General features: G+C 39.5%; 1 protein-coding gene across 1 annotated transcript in view; it reads left to right on the top strand.

Moving 5' to 3' along the window:
- Positions 1-67: 67 nt before the first annotated feature.
- Positions 68-16,423, top strand: part of LOC138968690 (GDP-mannose 4,6 dehydratase-like) — a 29,031-nt gene continuing 12,675 nt past the window's right edge. Inside the window, exons 1-8 of the mRNA XM_070341297.1 lie at positions 68-192; positions 4,192-4,236; positions 4,414-4,501; positions 9,239-9,348; positions 9,894-10,086; positions 10,559-10,663; positions 11,609-11,736; positions 12,316-12,434. Of these exons, the coding sequence (XP_070197398.1) occupies positions 136-192; positions 4,192-4,236; positions 4,414-4,501; positions 9,239-9,348; positions 9,894-10,086; positions 10,559-10,663; positions 11,609-11,736; positions 12,316-12,434 (845 nt within the window). The 5' untranslated portion in view covers positions 68-135. The remainder of the gene's footprint in view (positions 193-4,191; positions 4,237-4,413; positions 4,502-9,238; positions 9,349-9,893; positions 10,087-10,558; positions 10,664-11,608; positions 11,737-12,315; positions 12,435-16,423) is intronic.

Here is a 16,423-nt window from a genome sequence, read left to right as displayed (position 1 = left end):
CCAACCCATTCACACCGAGACAAGTGTGCAACATTGATCACGTGATCCGAAAGATAGATCCTCATTTGCGAAAGAGTTGCACAGCGTGTCAGTGCGTAAGTTGGGAGAGTGTTGTTTGAGCAAGTCGACAATAAAATGGCATCGAAATCCGAAAGCAAAAAGGTGGCTTTGATCACTGGTATCACTGGACAGGTTCGTTACTGCTTCTTTAATAATTGCATACAGTTTTTGGGTAATCTTGAACTTTAGCGTGTTAAATTCATAGCTCAGATTTCCAGTGTTTGTGTCTCGATAGCTTTTGTGTGTGCTCGATCGGCGACCTAACCGGCATTTATCGCCGAAGTGTTGCCTTCTTTCCGCTCCGTTGTCGTTAGATAAGAGTAAGACGACATCGAAGATGAAAACAATGCCAAAAGTAAGTACACTTATGCCCATTTACCCTCCATTGCATGAGGAGAGCATTTCATCAGCGAAACCCACTCCATCGGGCATGGAGTAGACTAACGCCCCTGTTCGGTGTGAGAAAGTGTTGTACTTGTACTAGTTTGAGTGCTTGTAGTTGTACATTGGAGATTCAAAATCAACCACACGTGGGGTCCTGCCACGACGCAACAGTCCTCAGGACATACCATACTCAGCAGTCTACAACGTTTGGGTTAGCGAGTGAAATGTGCTAGAGTTTGATCTGCTGTAAGCTTATCTGCTGTGACTCTTCTCAGTTGCTCAGATGACAGTTATATTGATTGAATAATTATGGCCAATAATCAGTACATGTATCACAATTTTGTTATCAAAATTCAGATGTTTGTACATTTACATTAGAATGTAATGTTCTCACTTGTTCTACGGCAGATCTGAAATCAATCAAAAGCAAAAGTTACTTGCTAATTCTAAAGCTATACACTCAGGTGACACACTGAGGCCAAAAAGAAAAATATGTCTGTTTCCGGTAACATCGCCGAAAAAAATAGGGTCGGTCGGTTTTTTTTGTTTTTTTTTACCTTTTTCTTACGTTTTGTTAACGTCTTTTTACGTGGTTTTTTTGGTGTTTTTTTTAAACGCTTCCTTAGTTTACTTACAATTATTTAGCACATGTTTTTGACCTAGATATATTGAAACTAAATAAAGTATACTTGACTTCATTTTTTTGGTTGTTTTTTTCTTGTGTGTGTTGTTGTTGCGAAAAGCGAAAAAAAACCTTTAGGGTCGGCGCTTAAAAATAGGGTCGGTCGGGTTACCGGAAACAGACATATTTTTCTTTTTGGCCTGACACATTTAGTTTAAGGTATGCAGTGAAGCATATATCTCTTTTCACCTGTACAGTCATTGAATTACCAGTGTTTTTTACCTCTAAGTCTAAAGGGTGTGGTTGGAAATGTAGATCTATTTATGTTAGTCTGCCTGAAGAAACACCTCTTTAAAAAATGTTTACCCTGCAGGTTCATTCAAATCATGATGCTTATACAGTTACATTTGGTTGGAGAAAGGAGATGGCTATCTTGAATACAGCACACTCTCTTTGCAATCCTCCACATTCTCTGTTCCCTATCTCAGAACCTGTATCACCGTAGGCTTACTGTTCATCATTAATTGATGATGTCAATTTTGTCAAGGAGAAGAGGGCTGGGGTAAGGATAGATGTTTTGTGCTACAGTACTGCTACAGCAGAGTACAAGTACAGTGAGGACAACCGCTCTTTGATATGAATATATATATTAAGAACTAGATGAATACCCGGCTTCGCCGGGAAGAAGTAGAGCCAAATACCCGGCTTCAAAGCCGGCGCACCGTACGCGATTGACGCCACACGAAGGAAGGGAGATAAACGCGCAAAACACTGGAGAAGATAAGGAAGAGTTACTGGGAATGGATGTACAGAAAAACCAGAAAAACCAAAATCTTTCACTAGTTGTCTTGACCGGTTGACCGATTTTCGTGAGAGCATTGTGGTCAGCTCATGATGTCATACCGATTTGAAAGATATCTAGCGGGATCACTGATTGTGGTTGGTACAATGTCATTATGATGCTTGTCATGTGAAGGACACCTTGTGTTGTCCCATGGTCTATTAAAGGCACAGTAAGCCTCCCGTAAACCATCACAGAGCTCCCCGAGCGTCTACATACAGTACAAGCATACTTCCATTTAAACGCTCACCGAACGGGAACATCCTGGCTGCTTTCTGTCGAACGTGAGAAATTTTCAAAGAATTTATTTTTGTGGCCTTGTTCCTTAACAACAATGGCGCCTCGTTTTGGTGCTGGACGGCTGTTATGAATATCCCGGAAATCACGCCCGGACAGTAAGCCTCCTGTTAACCATCACAGATACTGTCAGGCTTTTACACACAGTACAAACACCCTTCCATTTGAACGCTCACCAAACGGGAACATCCTAGGTGCCCTACGTAAAGAGCGAGCAATTTTTAAAGAATTAATTTTGCAGATTGTCTCGAACACTTTTTGGACCCATCTTGAACTCAGGTCAAAAATGAGTTACTTCCCTTAAACTGGCGATAGCCGTGGATCGATGATTATCAGAATGTTTTTGGACCGTGGTGCGTTTTTGCGCTAGACCTAACTTTTAAAATCTAAATAATAAATTGACAGCTTGTTACACAAACATTCTTTAATCATAAAAGAATTCTTTTTTCATCAAGACAAGATCAGTGCAATTCGAAGTTGTGAAAGTTTGAAAAAAGAAAAGCCCGGAAGCAGGGTCACGCAAGGGTCGTAGCAGACGACGGTTTATCAGTGCATATCGCCGTTCCTCTCAGTGACAGTCAAAAGCCATCGCTGGAGTTCTTGTGAACCACAGCCGTTTGTTTCGTGCATAAAAACGTGCTATTGTAGATAAGCTCACATCGAGTCCCGTTCAAATGACCAACTGACGACTACATTGTGAAAACGGGAAACTGGATCACACGGGTTCACAATGGCTCAGGGGTAAGATAAACCACGCAAAAATAAATTCTTTGTAAATTGTTCGCTCTTTACGGAGGGCACCTAGGATATTCTCAATCGGTGAGTGTTTAAATGAAAGGGTGTTTGTACTGTGTGTAAAAGCCTGACCGTATCTGTGATGGTTTACGGGAGGCTTACTGTGCCTTTAATTGAACCCAAATATATACCTGTCTTGCACGGTCACCTGCAATGAAATGACACTTTTGCTTGTCCTAGGAGCGTCTTTTCATCATAGTTGTGTATCTGACGGTTGACAACAACAGCGAACTCTTAAAGGGGATAAGAATGAAGCACTAAATGGTAGAAATAATATGCAGTAATAGGGCAAATTAAGGGGTCAATTGGGATTGTGTAGGAATTTCTGTGTAGACACTACTGACTAGAGGATTAAAAGTGAGAAAATATCTCATTAAATCGCAAACATATTTGTAAGTGAAGTGAAGTTTCTGCAGTTAAAGGTGATAATGTTAAGGTGCAATCTCCAGTCAAAAAAAAAAGGAAGCCAAAGGCGTAACGTCTCAATATTTTATGCGAAGCACACTCAATGTAGTAGATTACTGTTTATCTCTTGAATTGATTACTGAGCCAAGAAAGTTTTGCGCAAGACAGCTACATATATATCTGTTACGTTGGCTAGACTGCTGTGTTTGTGAACAGCTGTGTTCTGGATATTTGATCACATTGTAACTCAGTAAACAAGGTACATGTATCTGCTTTTTGTTTTATTGATTACTCTTTCTAGTTACATGAAAATCAATACCACCTGAGCATTAGTATGTCTCAGCCTGTAGCTGGTTGTACAGGCTGACTTTTGGACCTTTTGCAAACAAAATGGTTACCTGGTTAGACTGTACCATTTATTAAGGATCAGATAAGATATTTTTTGTAAAGGAGATAAGATTTTTTTTTTACAAGGGTAATGATGTAAGCAATTGCGGCTACAAAGCATAAACATCACCATTCTGCTGTTCTGGCTCCAAGATTAGGAATCTTCCGAATGTATGAAGCAGAGCATGAAAGTCTTATTCCTCATGAGCACGAAATTTATAGTTGTATACCTCTTCACAAAAATATACACCTATTGAGTCATCTGTTTTTACATGAATTCTGGCACCTGAGGATGCATAATACATGTAATACATGTACCTCCAATTTTATGTGACATTGAACTAAGTATGCTTCGGGAAAGTTGCAGGTTACTGATGCTGATTGCTTCGTTATGTTCCAGGATGGCTCCTACCTTGCAGAGCTGCTCCTTTCCAAGGGATATGAGGTGAGATGAGAGTCAATGGTTTTCGTGGGGGAATTTAATTCTTTATTGTTTATTGTTTGTGAATCAGTCAGTGAGATGCCTCTGGATTGGATAATTTTGTGTTTGTCTTTTTTTCTGACAAATCTCCGTAGTTCTTTTATTTGTTTATTTGACACACAAGCAATTGTTTCTTTTTAGGTTCATGGAATCATCAGAAGAGCCAGTACTTTCAACACCAGCAGAATAGAGCACCTATATGAAGACCCAAAGTCTCACAGGGAAGGATGTAAGTTTGCATTCAATCAGTTTCATGATTAGTTTAAACGATTATGTCTGTCCAGGATTTCACATTGATCATAAGTGTGTACATTGATCATAAGTGTGTACATTGATCATAAGTGTGTACATTGATCATAAGTGTGTACATTGATCATAAGTGTGTACATTGATCATAAGTGTGTACATTGATCATAAGTGTGTACATTGATCATAAGTGTGTACATTGATCATAAGTGGACCAATACCAAACATTCTACAGCCTGATTACTTCCTGTGCAGAGCGGGAACTAATTTGTTTAATTAATTGTGTAGCTGACACCGGTGTCAAACTTGATTCTCAACAAAATTGCTCACCCTCCATGGGAATAGCTAGGCTGTTGATATAATGGTAAAAGGATGGTCTTATCAGATGTTAAGGTCTGGACAGATCTGTGGAGGTTTACATGATGGTTTAAATGGGGCTGGGCCGCTATTGCGCGAATCTAACCCTAACCCTAACCCTAACCCTAAAGATTCGCGCAATAGCGGCCCCGCGCAATAGCGGGCCGACCCCGTTTAAATGGTAAGGGTGGTAACGTTAACAGTGTTGGACCTGTACTGAACTGCTCTTGCTGTGTGTGTACGGATGTTTAAAAAAAAACCATCCAAACTTTGCGCGTTTTCATCTTGAATATGAATGGGAATTGTCTGATTACCTGTAGTTGGAAATGGTGTGTTTACATTTTTTGTTTGTTCTTATGTTTTGTTTTGTTTGTGTATGCATGCCTACACATTGTGAAACACAAACATTCACATTCATAACTCATGCATGCCCACTTACCTACACATGTTTTCTTTCTAATGTTTTGTGCAGTATGTTTAGTAGCTGTCATTTTCTCATGTCATTCTCAACTTTAAAATCAGGAGATCAAAAGCGACTACCATTATATGATGAAACGCTGCCTGGCATATTTATTAAGAACAAATGTAAGTGTAGATTTTCATAATGTGTATAACTTTGCTATAAATCAAAGCTGATGCATTCAATTTCCGCAGGTAAACGAGGAGGTAAGATAATGAGCGGGTTGAACGTGAGGTTGTTCTCTGATTTATATTCAGTCTTGTAGACACTTTGTGCTGGTGGCAATATTTTTCCTGCGAGGAACTATGTTTGACACAGTGATATGCAAATAAAATATTGCTGCCCTTCAGATTTTTTTCACTTTTAACTACTGTAACGGCCTCACTTAGTGAAAGCATATAGACCTTTTGTTCCGTTTGGTTTTTGTTCTATGCAAGTTTTAATTTTCTTTTTGAACTTTTTTCTTGGTGTTGATAAAGATTGATGCTTTTTAGATAAATAGAAAGTTGCTAATCATTGAGACTTTTAATTTGAAATGAACAAGATGGGAAGGCACGCATTCACACATAATATTATGTATGTGGGGTAACCCTAATCATGCACACTGACACACTGCTTGTTTTGTTTAGACAGACAGTTTAGACGTTGCAGAGTAGAGATTATGGAATGCATGCATGTACCTGTATTTCGGGACTATAAGGCACTTTGTTATATAGGGCGCAACCCCCACTTGAAAAATTAAAAAAAACCCATCACATTAGGCGCTTGCGGTTTATAAGCCGCACACCAAAGGAAGAATACAGAGTTGAAATATATATGGTACATGCTTTATTAAAATTGTTTTACATATTTGTACTTGCATTTGTAAGTTATAACTCAGTCATTACCCATATTATCATACATATCATTCATTGGCCACTATCATGCATTTGTCTAACAGTAACAGTGTTTGCACTTACTTCAATTATTCACGTGATAAGGTCACAAAGTGGTTGTCAGTTGATAAAAGTTGCAATAAGTCTGTTAGATTAGTTTTGACTAAATGTTTTCAGATAGACTGGGAATCTACACTACTCGTCATAAAAAAAAGTACACACATACATTTAGCTGTAGATCTTTGTGATGCAGCCAGTTATATTAAAACCAAGTATATCGCCAGAAAGGTAATTTATTCCCCTACCGTATGAAATAAACAGTTTCATTTTTCATGAATTAGTGTTTATGCAGTGTACCGGAGACCTAGGACACCCCCCCAAAATCAAATTCGCAAACGCAAACTTACAGACACTAAAATACACAAAAAATCAAAATAAGTAAGAGTGACCCCGTTTTTGATCTCAAATGGAAGAACAACTCATTTTCTACCCATATAAATTGATTTGGTTCAGCTGTTGTGCCTAGCAGTGTTGTTTTGCCATTATGAAGAAGACTGGTGTCAGCCTTGTCAGAAGCCGTGTCTGTTGTCATCAATTTGCTAACAGTCTGCATATTAGAAATAACTTATACCACACATGCACATAAACACACTTGCAAACACACACTCTCTCTCTCTCTCTCTCTCACACACACACACACACACATGGATAAACTAATACACACACTCTCTCTAACATAAAAACACAATACTATACTCTCTCTCGCGCGCACACACACATTCACACAAACACACCCACTGTCGCATTCTCTCTCTCTCACACACCGCACCTCTTAACAGAGAGAGAGAGAGAGAGAGAGTGTGTATGTGTGACAGACACAGACAGACAAAGAAACACAGAGCCCCAAGATTCGCATTGATGACGTCATCTGTTTGCACATGCAGTACATGGCTATAGACTTGTGTTGGAGGAAGCATCTTCACATGAATCATCGCAGACTCGGGCCACTCCACCCGGTTACAGCAGCCTGGGGAAGCGTAAAATTTAAGAGTTGGTCGACACCCACCATGATAAAGTTACTTTGTTCCCAATTTTTGGTGAACTTCCACCCCAAACTGCATAGTTTGGCCCAAAAAAAGCCATCCTTATTATGTATCTCGACAAGAACATGAATTTTCTCAAAGTCAATATAGTGTACATGGGGTATCTTCCAGCTACGTGGGAAAACATAAAAAAGAATAAATATACAAAGCAAATTCCGTTTTTTTGTTAGTACCTGATATATGCACTTTTGTGTTGTGCTTTGCTGTTTTTGCTTATTTTATTTTGCTGAAGCATAAAGGTCATTTTTGTTTTATTACGTTTTGGCTTGTGATTTCAGAACAAAATTCAAACCCAGGGGACGCAGTGTTTTAGATTTTGATAGTGTTGACTGTCCCCTCTAGCTTTACATTTCAGACTGTGAGGCTTGTCTCTAACATTCATTCTTTAATAAGAACCAGCTGTTGTGTTTGATTGTGGATTTTTTTCATGTTTCCTTTTTTTGTTTTTGAGGGAATTTCATTCCAAATAATGGTTGGGGGGGGGGGGGGGGAATAGATTGCTGGATTTTTCTCATTACAGTTTACTTTTTAACTTCAAGCAGCTAGAAGGTTTTTTCACAATATCACCTTCAACTAAGGTTCTTTAAATTTGCAGTGGTGTGGTTCTCTGCTTGTCAAGGATGGGTCAGATTTCAAAGGCGCAGAGTTCAAGTCATACTGTTTGGTGTTTATTTAGGGGGTTGGCTGTCACGCCCATGACCATTTTCAGTTTGTGGAAGAATTGTGAATGGCCAAAAGATTTCAATGGAATGTACCTGCTTATGCACAGTTTATATGCCAATAAAAGCTTTAACACAAACTATTCACAACCAGCTTTTATAGAAATGATATGCCACCAGCTTTGAAAGAAATTATATGCCACGTACCAGCTTTAAAAGAAATTGTATGCCACCAGATGATTTATTTTACAGCCGTGTTGACATTTTATTGTATCAGTGTTTAACTTGGACAGACAGGTCAAGGTCTCATACAGAAAATAACAATGTCTTTGTAAGTTTGTTTGCCCATTATTTTTAGCTCTGAGGTTTCGTTTAAACTGTTGATTTAACTGTTTCACCCAAAGAAATTGAAATGGAAAGAAGAATTTGCACGTCTCCACAAAAGAATCATCAGAACAAATTCTGATTGCAAGATCTTACAGTGGATCTCCTTTCAAGACCCTAGTTTCTCAAATGTTTAACCCCTTCACTGCCACAGTGGTAGTAACTTATCCGAATGGTCTATGGGAAAGAACTGTGTTTAGAACCCCTACAAGTACTTGGACAGTGGTTACCTCCCATTTAGTTTTCAGAAATGTCCTGAAATGTTGTTGACACAAATCCCACGTATGAGATACGGTTATGGGCGTACGATAAACAGAAAATGACCACATATTACATACGGGGTGGGCAGTGAAGGGGTTAAAGCTCTGAAAAAGGGGGTTTCATTGTAATTACAAGACGTTGTGATGAAAGCTGGATAGGGAAAATTCACTTATTTGCTGTTCAAACTTTGTAGCTGGAGAAAGTTAAACTGCATGTGCGCACGCACACACACCCACAACACACACACAGCTTTACAACTTTTTTATCCTTGACTTATTTATCATTGTAATCGTGTCATTTTGTTGTGAATTTGAGTGTTGCCTGCCTTGAATGTTGCGTCTGACTATATGAGTTAGCTTTGGAGTGTGTGTATGTGCTTCACTCATAATCTTTGTATGAAAGAAGGGTTTGTTTTGGTGCTAAGCATGATCAGAATGTGACAAATCTCTACTGTTAAAAGAGGACTTCATGGAGTTGCCTGCTTCTTGAAGCACCCATACATATGAGTCTTGAAAGGCAGTCTATCTAAGCATATCACATTTTAATGTATGGCAGCTGGTAGAAATTACGGCTGTTATTGTCGTGTGCACAGGGAATGATGTTCCCATCTTAATGTTGCAGCGATGCACTTGCACTACGGGGACATGACGGACTCCACGTGTCTGGTGAAGATTGTGAACCAGGTTCTACCCACAGAGGTCTACAATCTTGCCGCTCAGAGCCACGTCAAGGTAGGCTGACATTCTGAACAATTCGTCATTTAAGACTCCCGGAAGTCTTAGAAAGTGAGGTCCTAAAGGGAGGTAAATTTACAGGCATGCATTTTCTCTGCCAGTTTCTGGATTTCCAGCACTTTCAAAGCTCCAGAGATGGTTTTTGAGATTAACCCAGATTGTGTGATTTTGTCATTTTATCAAACATTTCTGTTGATGCTTCCATGGATTGAAAACGTGTGTGTGTGTGTGTGTGTACAGTTTCATGATCTTGTAGTTATGGACAGAAAGCCCTAGCTAGAAATCAGGGTCTTAAATCCTTGGGTTGGGGGTCAGGTACTCAAAGAGGGAGCACATGACAGTTTATTAAATCTGATATGAATCACTCTGTTGTCTTAATAGTTTGCAGACTTTTTACATATCCAATAAGTCCCAACACATCTGCCTAGCTTTCACAGTTGTAATTTTGTTGTGATGCAGATTGATGATGGGTGAAATAAGGAAATATGAAAGTGTTTACACCAAATCAAAACTGTAATTGCAACAATGTTTTTCTGACGCAGGTGTCCTTTGAGCTGGCAGAGTACACAGCTGATGTGGACGCTACAGGCACCTTGCGTCTTCTTGACGCTATCAGAACGTGCGGCTTGTCGCAGAAAGTGCGCTTCTACCAGGCTTCCACCTCTGAGCTGTACGGCAAAGTGCAAGAGATTCCACAGAAGGAGACAACTCCGTTCTACCCCAGATCACCTTATGGTAAGAGTGCTGGGATAAAACGATTGGTTGCTCGTTGTCTCAGCTTGTTGTGCATTTCAAAAAATGTGACGGAGGGTTTGCTATTGCTCTGCACTGCCACATGCATATGACGCCAACTCACCACCCACCAAGAAAGGAAGGAAGAGGGAGGGTAGTTACTGAAAAGGATGTCAGTTGAAAGTCTTGGAAATGATCATTCTAAGTGTCATAGCACTGAGGGCAAATTGTCTTCAATCATACTGGCACCTACTGACAGAATAAGACATTAGCTACATTCTGTTAATGAATCAAATTCTGTTAATGCTGGATGACTGTGAGATTTCAGATGCAGCTGTTGTATGGAAGGTTCAGTGAGCCCAGTACATGGGAATGTTCGGTTTTGTTTTGATGTTTGTGCAACCACTATGCTGTTGTTGCTAAGGGATGATGCTTATCAAGATAGGTTCACATTTATGCTTTACCTGTGTCCCAGGTGTGGCCAAGCTGTATGCGTACTGGATCGTCATCAACTACAAAGAGGCCTATGACATGTTTGCCTGCAACGGTATTCTCTTCAACCACGAGAGTCCTCGCAGAGGTATGGATGATGCAGTCTGGGAATGTTACTTATGTAGAGGGATATCTCTTGGATTTGTGTACCGCTCCTGAAACTTTAGATTCTCAAGTCTTGTGCGACTCTGTTCAGTCCTGTTTTTCTTCAAACTGTGCATGCCTCAGTTTTCTTTCTTGTCTTGTTTATGTGTGCCTATTTCACTTTAACCTTGCTCTGTGATGAATACTGATTTATAATCCATGCTTTGCATACACTTTAAGCAGTTTTGAAATTCTCAGTAAATCCATAATAGCACTAACAGTGATGATTATTTTTTTATTTTTCATGTTGAGAAACAATTTGAAACTAGATATACTGCTAAAATTGTAGTCGTAAGTGTTTCGTTTTGTCAGTGATTAGATTAAACTAACCATTCTTGTTGGCTCACGAAGTGTAGCCTATGCGATAGTAACTTTGTCTGTCTGTGCGTGCGTATGTGCGTGCGTATGTGCGTGCGTGTGTATGTCTGTGGTAGAAACTTTAACATTTCGTCATTTGAAGACGTCACATTATGGCGTAAGAGGGTTAGACGTCACGCGAAGGAATGTCTCGGTCATTGTTATTTTGAGCGGGCCGAGACTAGTTGGCAGTCGTGTCTGTAAGTAGGCTACATGCAGACAGACAGATCTAGATCTAGTGTCTCGCTTTCTTGCACAGTGTCACCTATGCTTACTGTGTGTGTGTGTATGTGTGACGGAGTGATTGAGTTTGTGTTACTGTTTGTCGATTTCTTACGTGAGCCTTGAAGGCTTCGCCTCTTGTTTTTGTTATTCTTTCATGTTGAGACATGAGTCTAGTTTTTTTTTTTATTGGGAATAAAATTGTTAGGCCCCAGAAAGAGCCTTCAAAAGTTTGCTGAAGTTTTATGCATGGATTTTATTCCTTCTCGATAGTTACATTGTTTTACCTGAATGAGAACTAATGTTTCAGGTGAGACGTTTGTGACAAGAAAGATCACCAGAGGCGTGGCCAAAATCATACTTGGTCAGCAGGAAGATATAGAGCTGGGCAACATAGACGCCAAGAGAGATTGGGGCCACGCTAAAGATTATGTGGAGGTAAGTACCCTGCATATATCTGTTTCTTTGTCGCTTCATTAATCATGCCTTTATTTCTTTTTACAGAGAAAAGTTATAGCTCAGAAAAGTACTAATGCGATAGAGGCTTGTGGATTTTTCTGTATAACAAAAAGGGGAACTTTCAAAGTTAATTCCAAGCTCATGCTTTTGTTAAATTGTTTTTATTGACTAATAAAAACTGCTGCTTCCTCTAAGTACATTATCTGAACTGGAGAATGGACAGAAAATGAGCATAATTTACACTGCAAAAGGTGCTGTTGGCTGATTTCCATACCTCGCGTTTAAATTGAAAGTTTTGTATGCATGTACTGTCGCTGACACCTGCAGTGGAATCTCTCTTTTTAAAGACTCCCTAATTTGAGACTTCCACCCTTTTAAGACCCCGCTTTCTCAGATTTATTTTTCATGCCCTCTGTAAATTAACCCCTATTTAAAGGCTTCCTCTTATTTAATCATTGATTTTCTCAGAGGCTTGCTGGTCTTAAAAAGAGCTCAGCACTGTATAACAGAAGATGAAAAGTAGTGCTCTAAATAGTATACTACTTGATGTGTCTACAGGCCATGTGGCTGATCCTGCAACAAGAGAAACCAGAAGACTTTGTCATTTCCACGGGAGAGACTCACAGTGTACGAGAGTTTATAGAAAAGTCCTTCAAGATTGCCGACATTGAGATTGCGTAAGTCATTGGCATGTGTCCTGTGAAGTTTAAGTAGAGGGAGACTTCATTTTAGGAGAGTACTCCCTGTTTCATGACCCCTTAGAATTATTTACAGCCAATATGAAGTAATGACAGTATAAAATACATTTTACTTCAAGTAAGGTATTCTCTGGGTTTTTTTTTTTATTGCTCCGTCTCTTCTTGAAATCCTTTGAGACGAATACTTTTTTCTGCATGCGGGGGGTGGATGGATTCTAAACAAAAGAAAGACATATGTGTAATGCGTAGAAGGTTGTAGACATTGTGATTGTAGTTAAACTCGGTGAGGAGGGAACCAGCACTGCAGTTTTCTTTTTTGTAATATTGCAGAGTTGTCTACCTTCATGCTCTCTGCTGGAGCTTCAGGCAGGTTTCACAATCTTCAATCACAGACTTCCTTTTTTTTCAACAAAATCAATCTTGACAGAGATCTTTGAAATAGTGTTTTTATTAAAGCCTTACATCCTCCTGGATGGAATCAAGACAAAAACTTGTATGGAGACGCATTCTTGTCGACATAATGTGATAGCTTGTTCCAGTACTCTATCAAACAAAGGGATAGACGTAAACAGAATTGGGTAACGATTTATTCAAAGAATATTGTCCAGAGGCTTTAATAAATTAAGCAATAACAATGCAAGCAAAACATCATTTCCGAGCTCAGCGAAAAAAGCAGCAAATAAGGACTAATTATGGGAATTCCGTTCTTCTGAACTGCTATTTCGCTGTGATGCACGTCATGAGCATACCTTCAAAAGTAACAATGTTAATTGCACTCCATTTCTCACTTTAAAAAAAAAAAGTAGAATCATTGACCAATAGAAAAAAACGAGTTTGGAATTTTTTTTGCATATTCTTGGGGAATAAATACCTGAAAATGTAACCCTACCCTCTAAATGGTGACATCATGACAGCGAAAAAAAATATACAGAACAAGTCATGTGAAGCGATAATAAAACATTAAGTTGGTTTGAAACTAAAAGATCAACATTGGAATCAGGGACGAGTCATTAACAATGCTAGTGAGATTTGGCTAGCCGAAACCAGAAGACCGAGACAGGTTGCCTCCGCGAAGCATATGAACAAAACGGGCGATTTTTCTCATTTGAGCAGATTTTCACACTAAGCATGACATATCTGTTTATACATTGGGATCCAGGAAATCCAAAGGATACAATGCAATAACTTTTGAATCTGTAATCAAAAGTGTTATTGTTATTTGCAATTTTTAGAATGTTATGTACCAAATTTTATAATACATTTCATAACTTGACGAAATGTAAAACAAGTCGCGTAAAGCGATATAAAAACATGTAGTCAATCTATAGGCATCAAATTGAAGGATAAACTAAAAAAAAAAACAGTCCGATCGGCGAGACTAAATTCAGATAGTCTCGGCTAACCATACCCGAAAACCGTCACGGATCACACTCATCTCCGCGAAGCATACTCAACCTGTTTTCTTTAATTCTGAACACGTTTTTAAAGTAAACACAACATATGTATATATATATTTTAAATCAGAAGAAGATAAGAAGTACAATGCAGTAGTGTTTGAATCTGTAATGAAATATTCGTTTTTGATGACAATTTTAATGAGCGAACTAATTCACTTATTTTCAAGCTACCTGGCTCAAATGCAATATCAAAGTCCCGACTTAATCAAAGATTACTTAACAGGTCCGCCTCAACTATCACAAAAACGGAAATGACGTCATCAAAGACTGTGGCAGAGTACCTTAACGCAGTCCTAGTATATCCACTACTGACTGAACTGTGGCATAGTACCTGGACGCAGTCCCAGTATATCCACTACAGACTGAACTGTGGCATAGTACATGGACGCTGTCCCAGTATATCCACTACAGACTGAACCTTAATGTCTTGCATTTTCTACAACAACTACTCTGCACACATAAGAAAACCCAACCCCTCTCGCACGCACACATGCAAGTACGCACACATCAACACTCACGCATCAACACTCACACACACACACACACACACACACACACACACACACACACACACACACACACACACACACACACACACACACACACACACACACACATAAGCTAACACAAACGAACACGTGTGCACAACGCTCGCGCGCACGCTTACACACGCACACACACACACACACACACAAACGCACGCACGCACGCACACACACACACACAAACGAACACGTGCGCGCAACGCTCGGCCGCACGCATACACACACACACACACACAGCTAGATAATACATCATCTGATATGTTTCCTTGTTCATATGCTTTTTTCAAGTCATAAACGTAAACAATGAATGGGTTTTTTTACTGGGATTTTGTGCAGCGTTTTGTATTATCTGCGTTGTTGTCGGATTTAAATACTCTCTCAAAAACTGGGTATCTAATCACGACCGATAAGATTTTCCCCTTTTCGATTAAAAAGTACAATGAGATTTAGTCAGAACCATAACATTATTCTTCCAAAAACACTTATTAACATCCATGTAAAAGAAACACAACTCTGTTCATCAAATTATCTCACCCTTTGCAAGAAACGTATGGCGAAGGCACATTTCGCGCCGCGGTGCAGATGACGCAATTAACTCTCGTGACGAAACGATTGGTTCGTGACGTCGCGTCATCAACCGTTCATGAATGGCCCTTGTATGAATGGCATTCTTTCTGTTGGGATGACGTGTGAACCTCATCATTAGTGACTTGGAAAATCGGTCGGATTTAGGTATCCCCGAAGTCGGTCGGAATTGGATACACTTACCCTACACTCTTCCACACTGACAGGCGCGCGCGCACGTACGCACGCACATATGCAACAATAACAATGACAAAAATCAAACTTTTAAAAGCACTTGAAAGTTAATAAACAAAGCAACTATTGATTCCCTACGATTATATGATCGTGACTGGCTCTCTTTCCAAGTTGGAAAGTTTTCAATCTGCTGTCTGACGTCATCAAAGTGTTGAAAAACGTACGGCGATGTCTATAAAACTCTCACTTGACCACAACATTCACAATGCAGTGCATTCAAGGATTGAAAAAAAACACTGGCGTTGATCAGACACAGTCACTGAATGTTGTTATTTTACAAATGAATCTGCTTAACATTTGGTAAGAAATGACCGTCAATAGTGCCGGGCGGTCGTGAGAATTCAAGGTTTTCAGAGACAGACAGTAAATAACGTGCTCTGAAATAAACACATGCCGAAAAATTCTTTAGTCAGCCAGTTGATCATCTGCCTGACAACGGATAGGAAGTATAAAATTGGTCGCATCATGGCAATTTGCTGTGTATGGCGGTCATAGCAGACGATTTGTCTTCAGGACGGTTGTGAGAAAAAATGAGACAGACACCTTGCCCGAGTGACTAGACAGTAAATAACGTGCTCTGAAATAAACACATGCCGAAAAATTCTTTAGTCAGCCAGTTGATCATCTGCCTGACAACGGATAGGAAGTGTAAAATTGGTTGCATCATGACAATTTGCTGTGTATGGCGGTTATAGCAGACGATTTGTCTGCAGGGCGGTCGTGAGAAAAAATGAGACAGACACCTTGCCCGAGTTACTAGACAGTGAATAACGTGCTCTGAAATAAACACATGCCGAAATATTCTTTAGTCAGCCAGTTGATTATCTGCCTGACAACGGATAGGAAGTGTAAAATTGGTTGCATCATGACAATTTGCTGTGTATGGCGGTTATACCAGACGATTTGTCTGCAGGGCGGTCGTGAGAAAAAATGAGACAGACACCTTGCCCGAGTGACAAAATGACCAAGCGCAAGTAGAATAAGCTGTAGTTAGCCTTTCAAAACCCTTTCATGTCGTGATTTGATGGAAATTGCTACTTATTAAAAGCATGTTACGTCCAAACCTTTTAACAGCCATTCCAACTGAACAGATTTGTAATTAACGTTTTTGAGACAGACACATTTAGAAAAAAGACCGTTTACTTCA

The sequence above is a fragment of the Littorina saxatilis genome, linkage group LG1 (assembly GCF_037325665.1).
Source record: "Littorina saxatilis isolate snail1 linkage group LG1, US_GU_Lsax_2.0, whole genome shotgun sequence".
NCBI classification, from domain to species: Eukaryota; Metazoa; Mollusca; class Gastropoda; order Littorinimorpha; family Littorinidae; genus Littorina; species Littorina saxatilis.
This window is presented reverse-complemented; position numbering and strand designations above follow the sequence as displayed.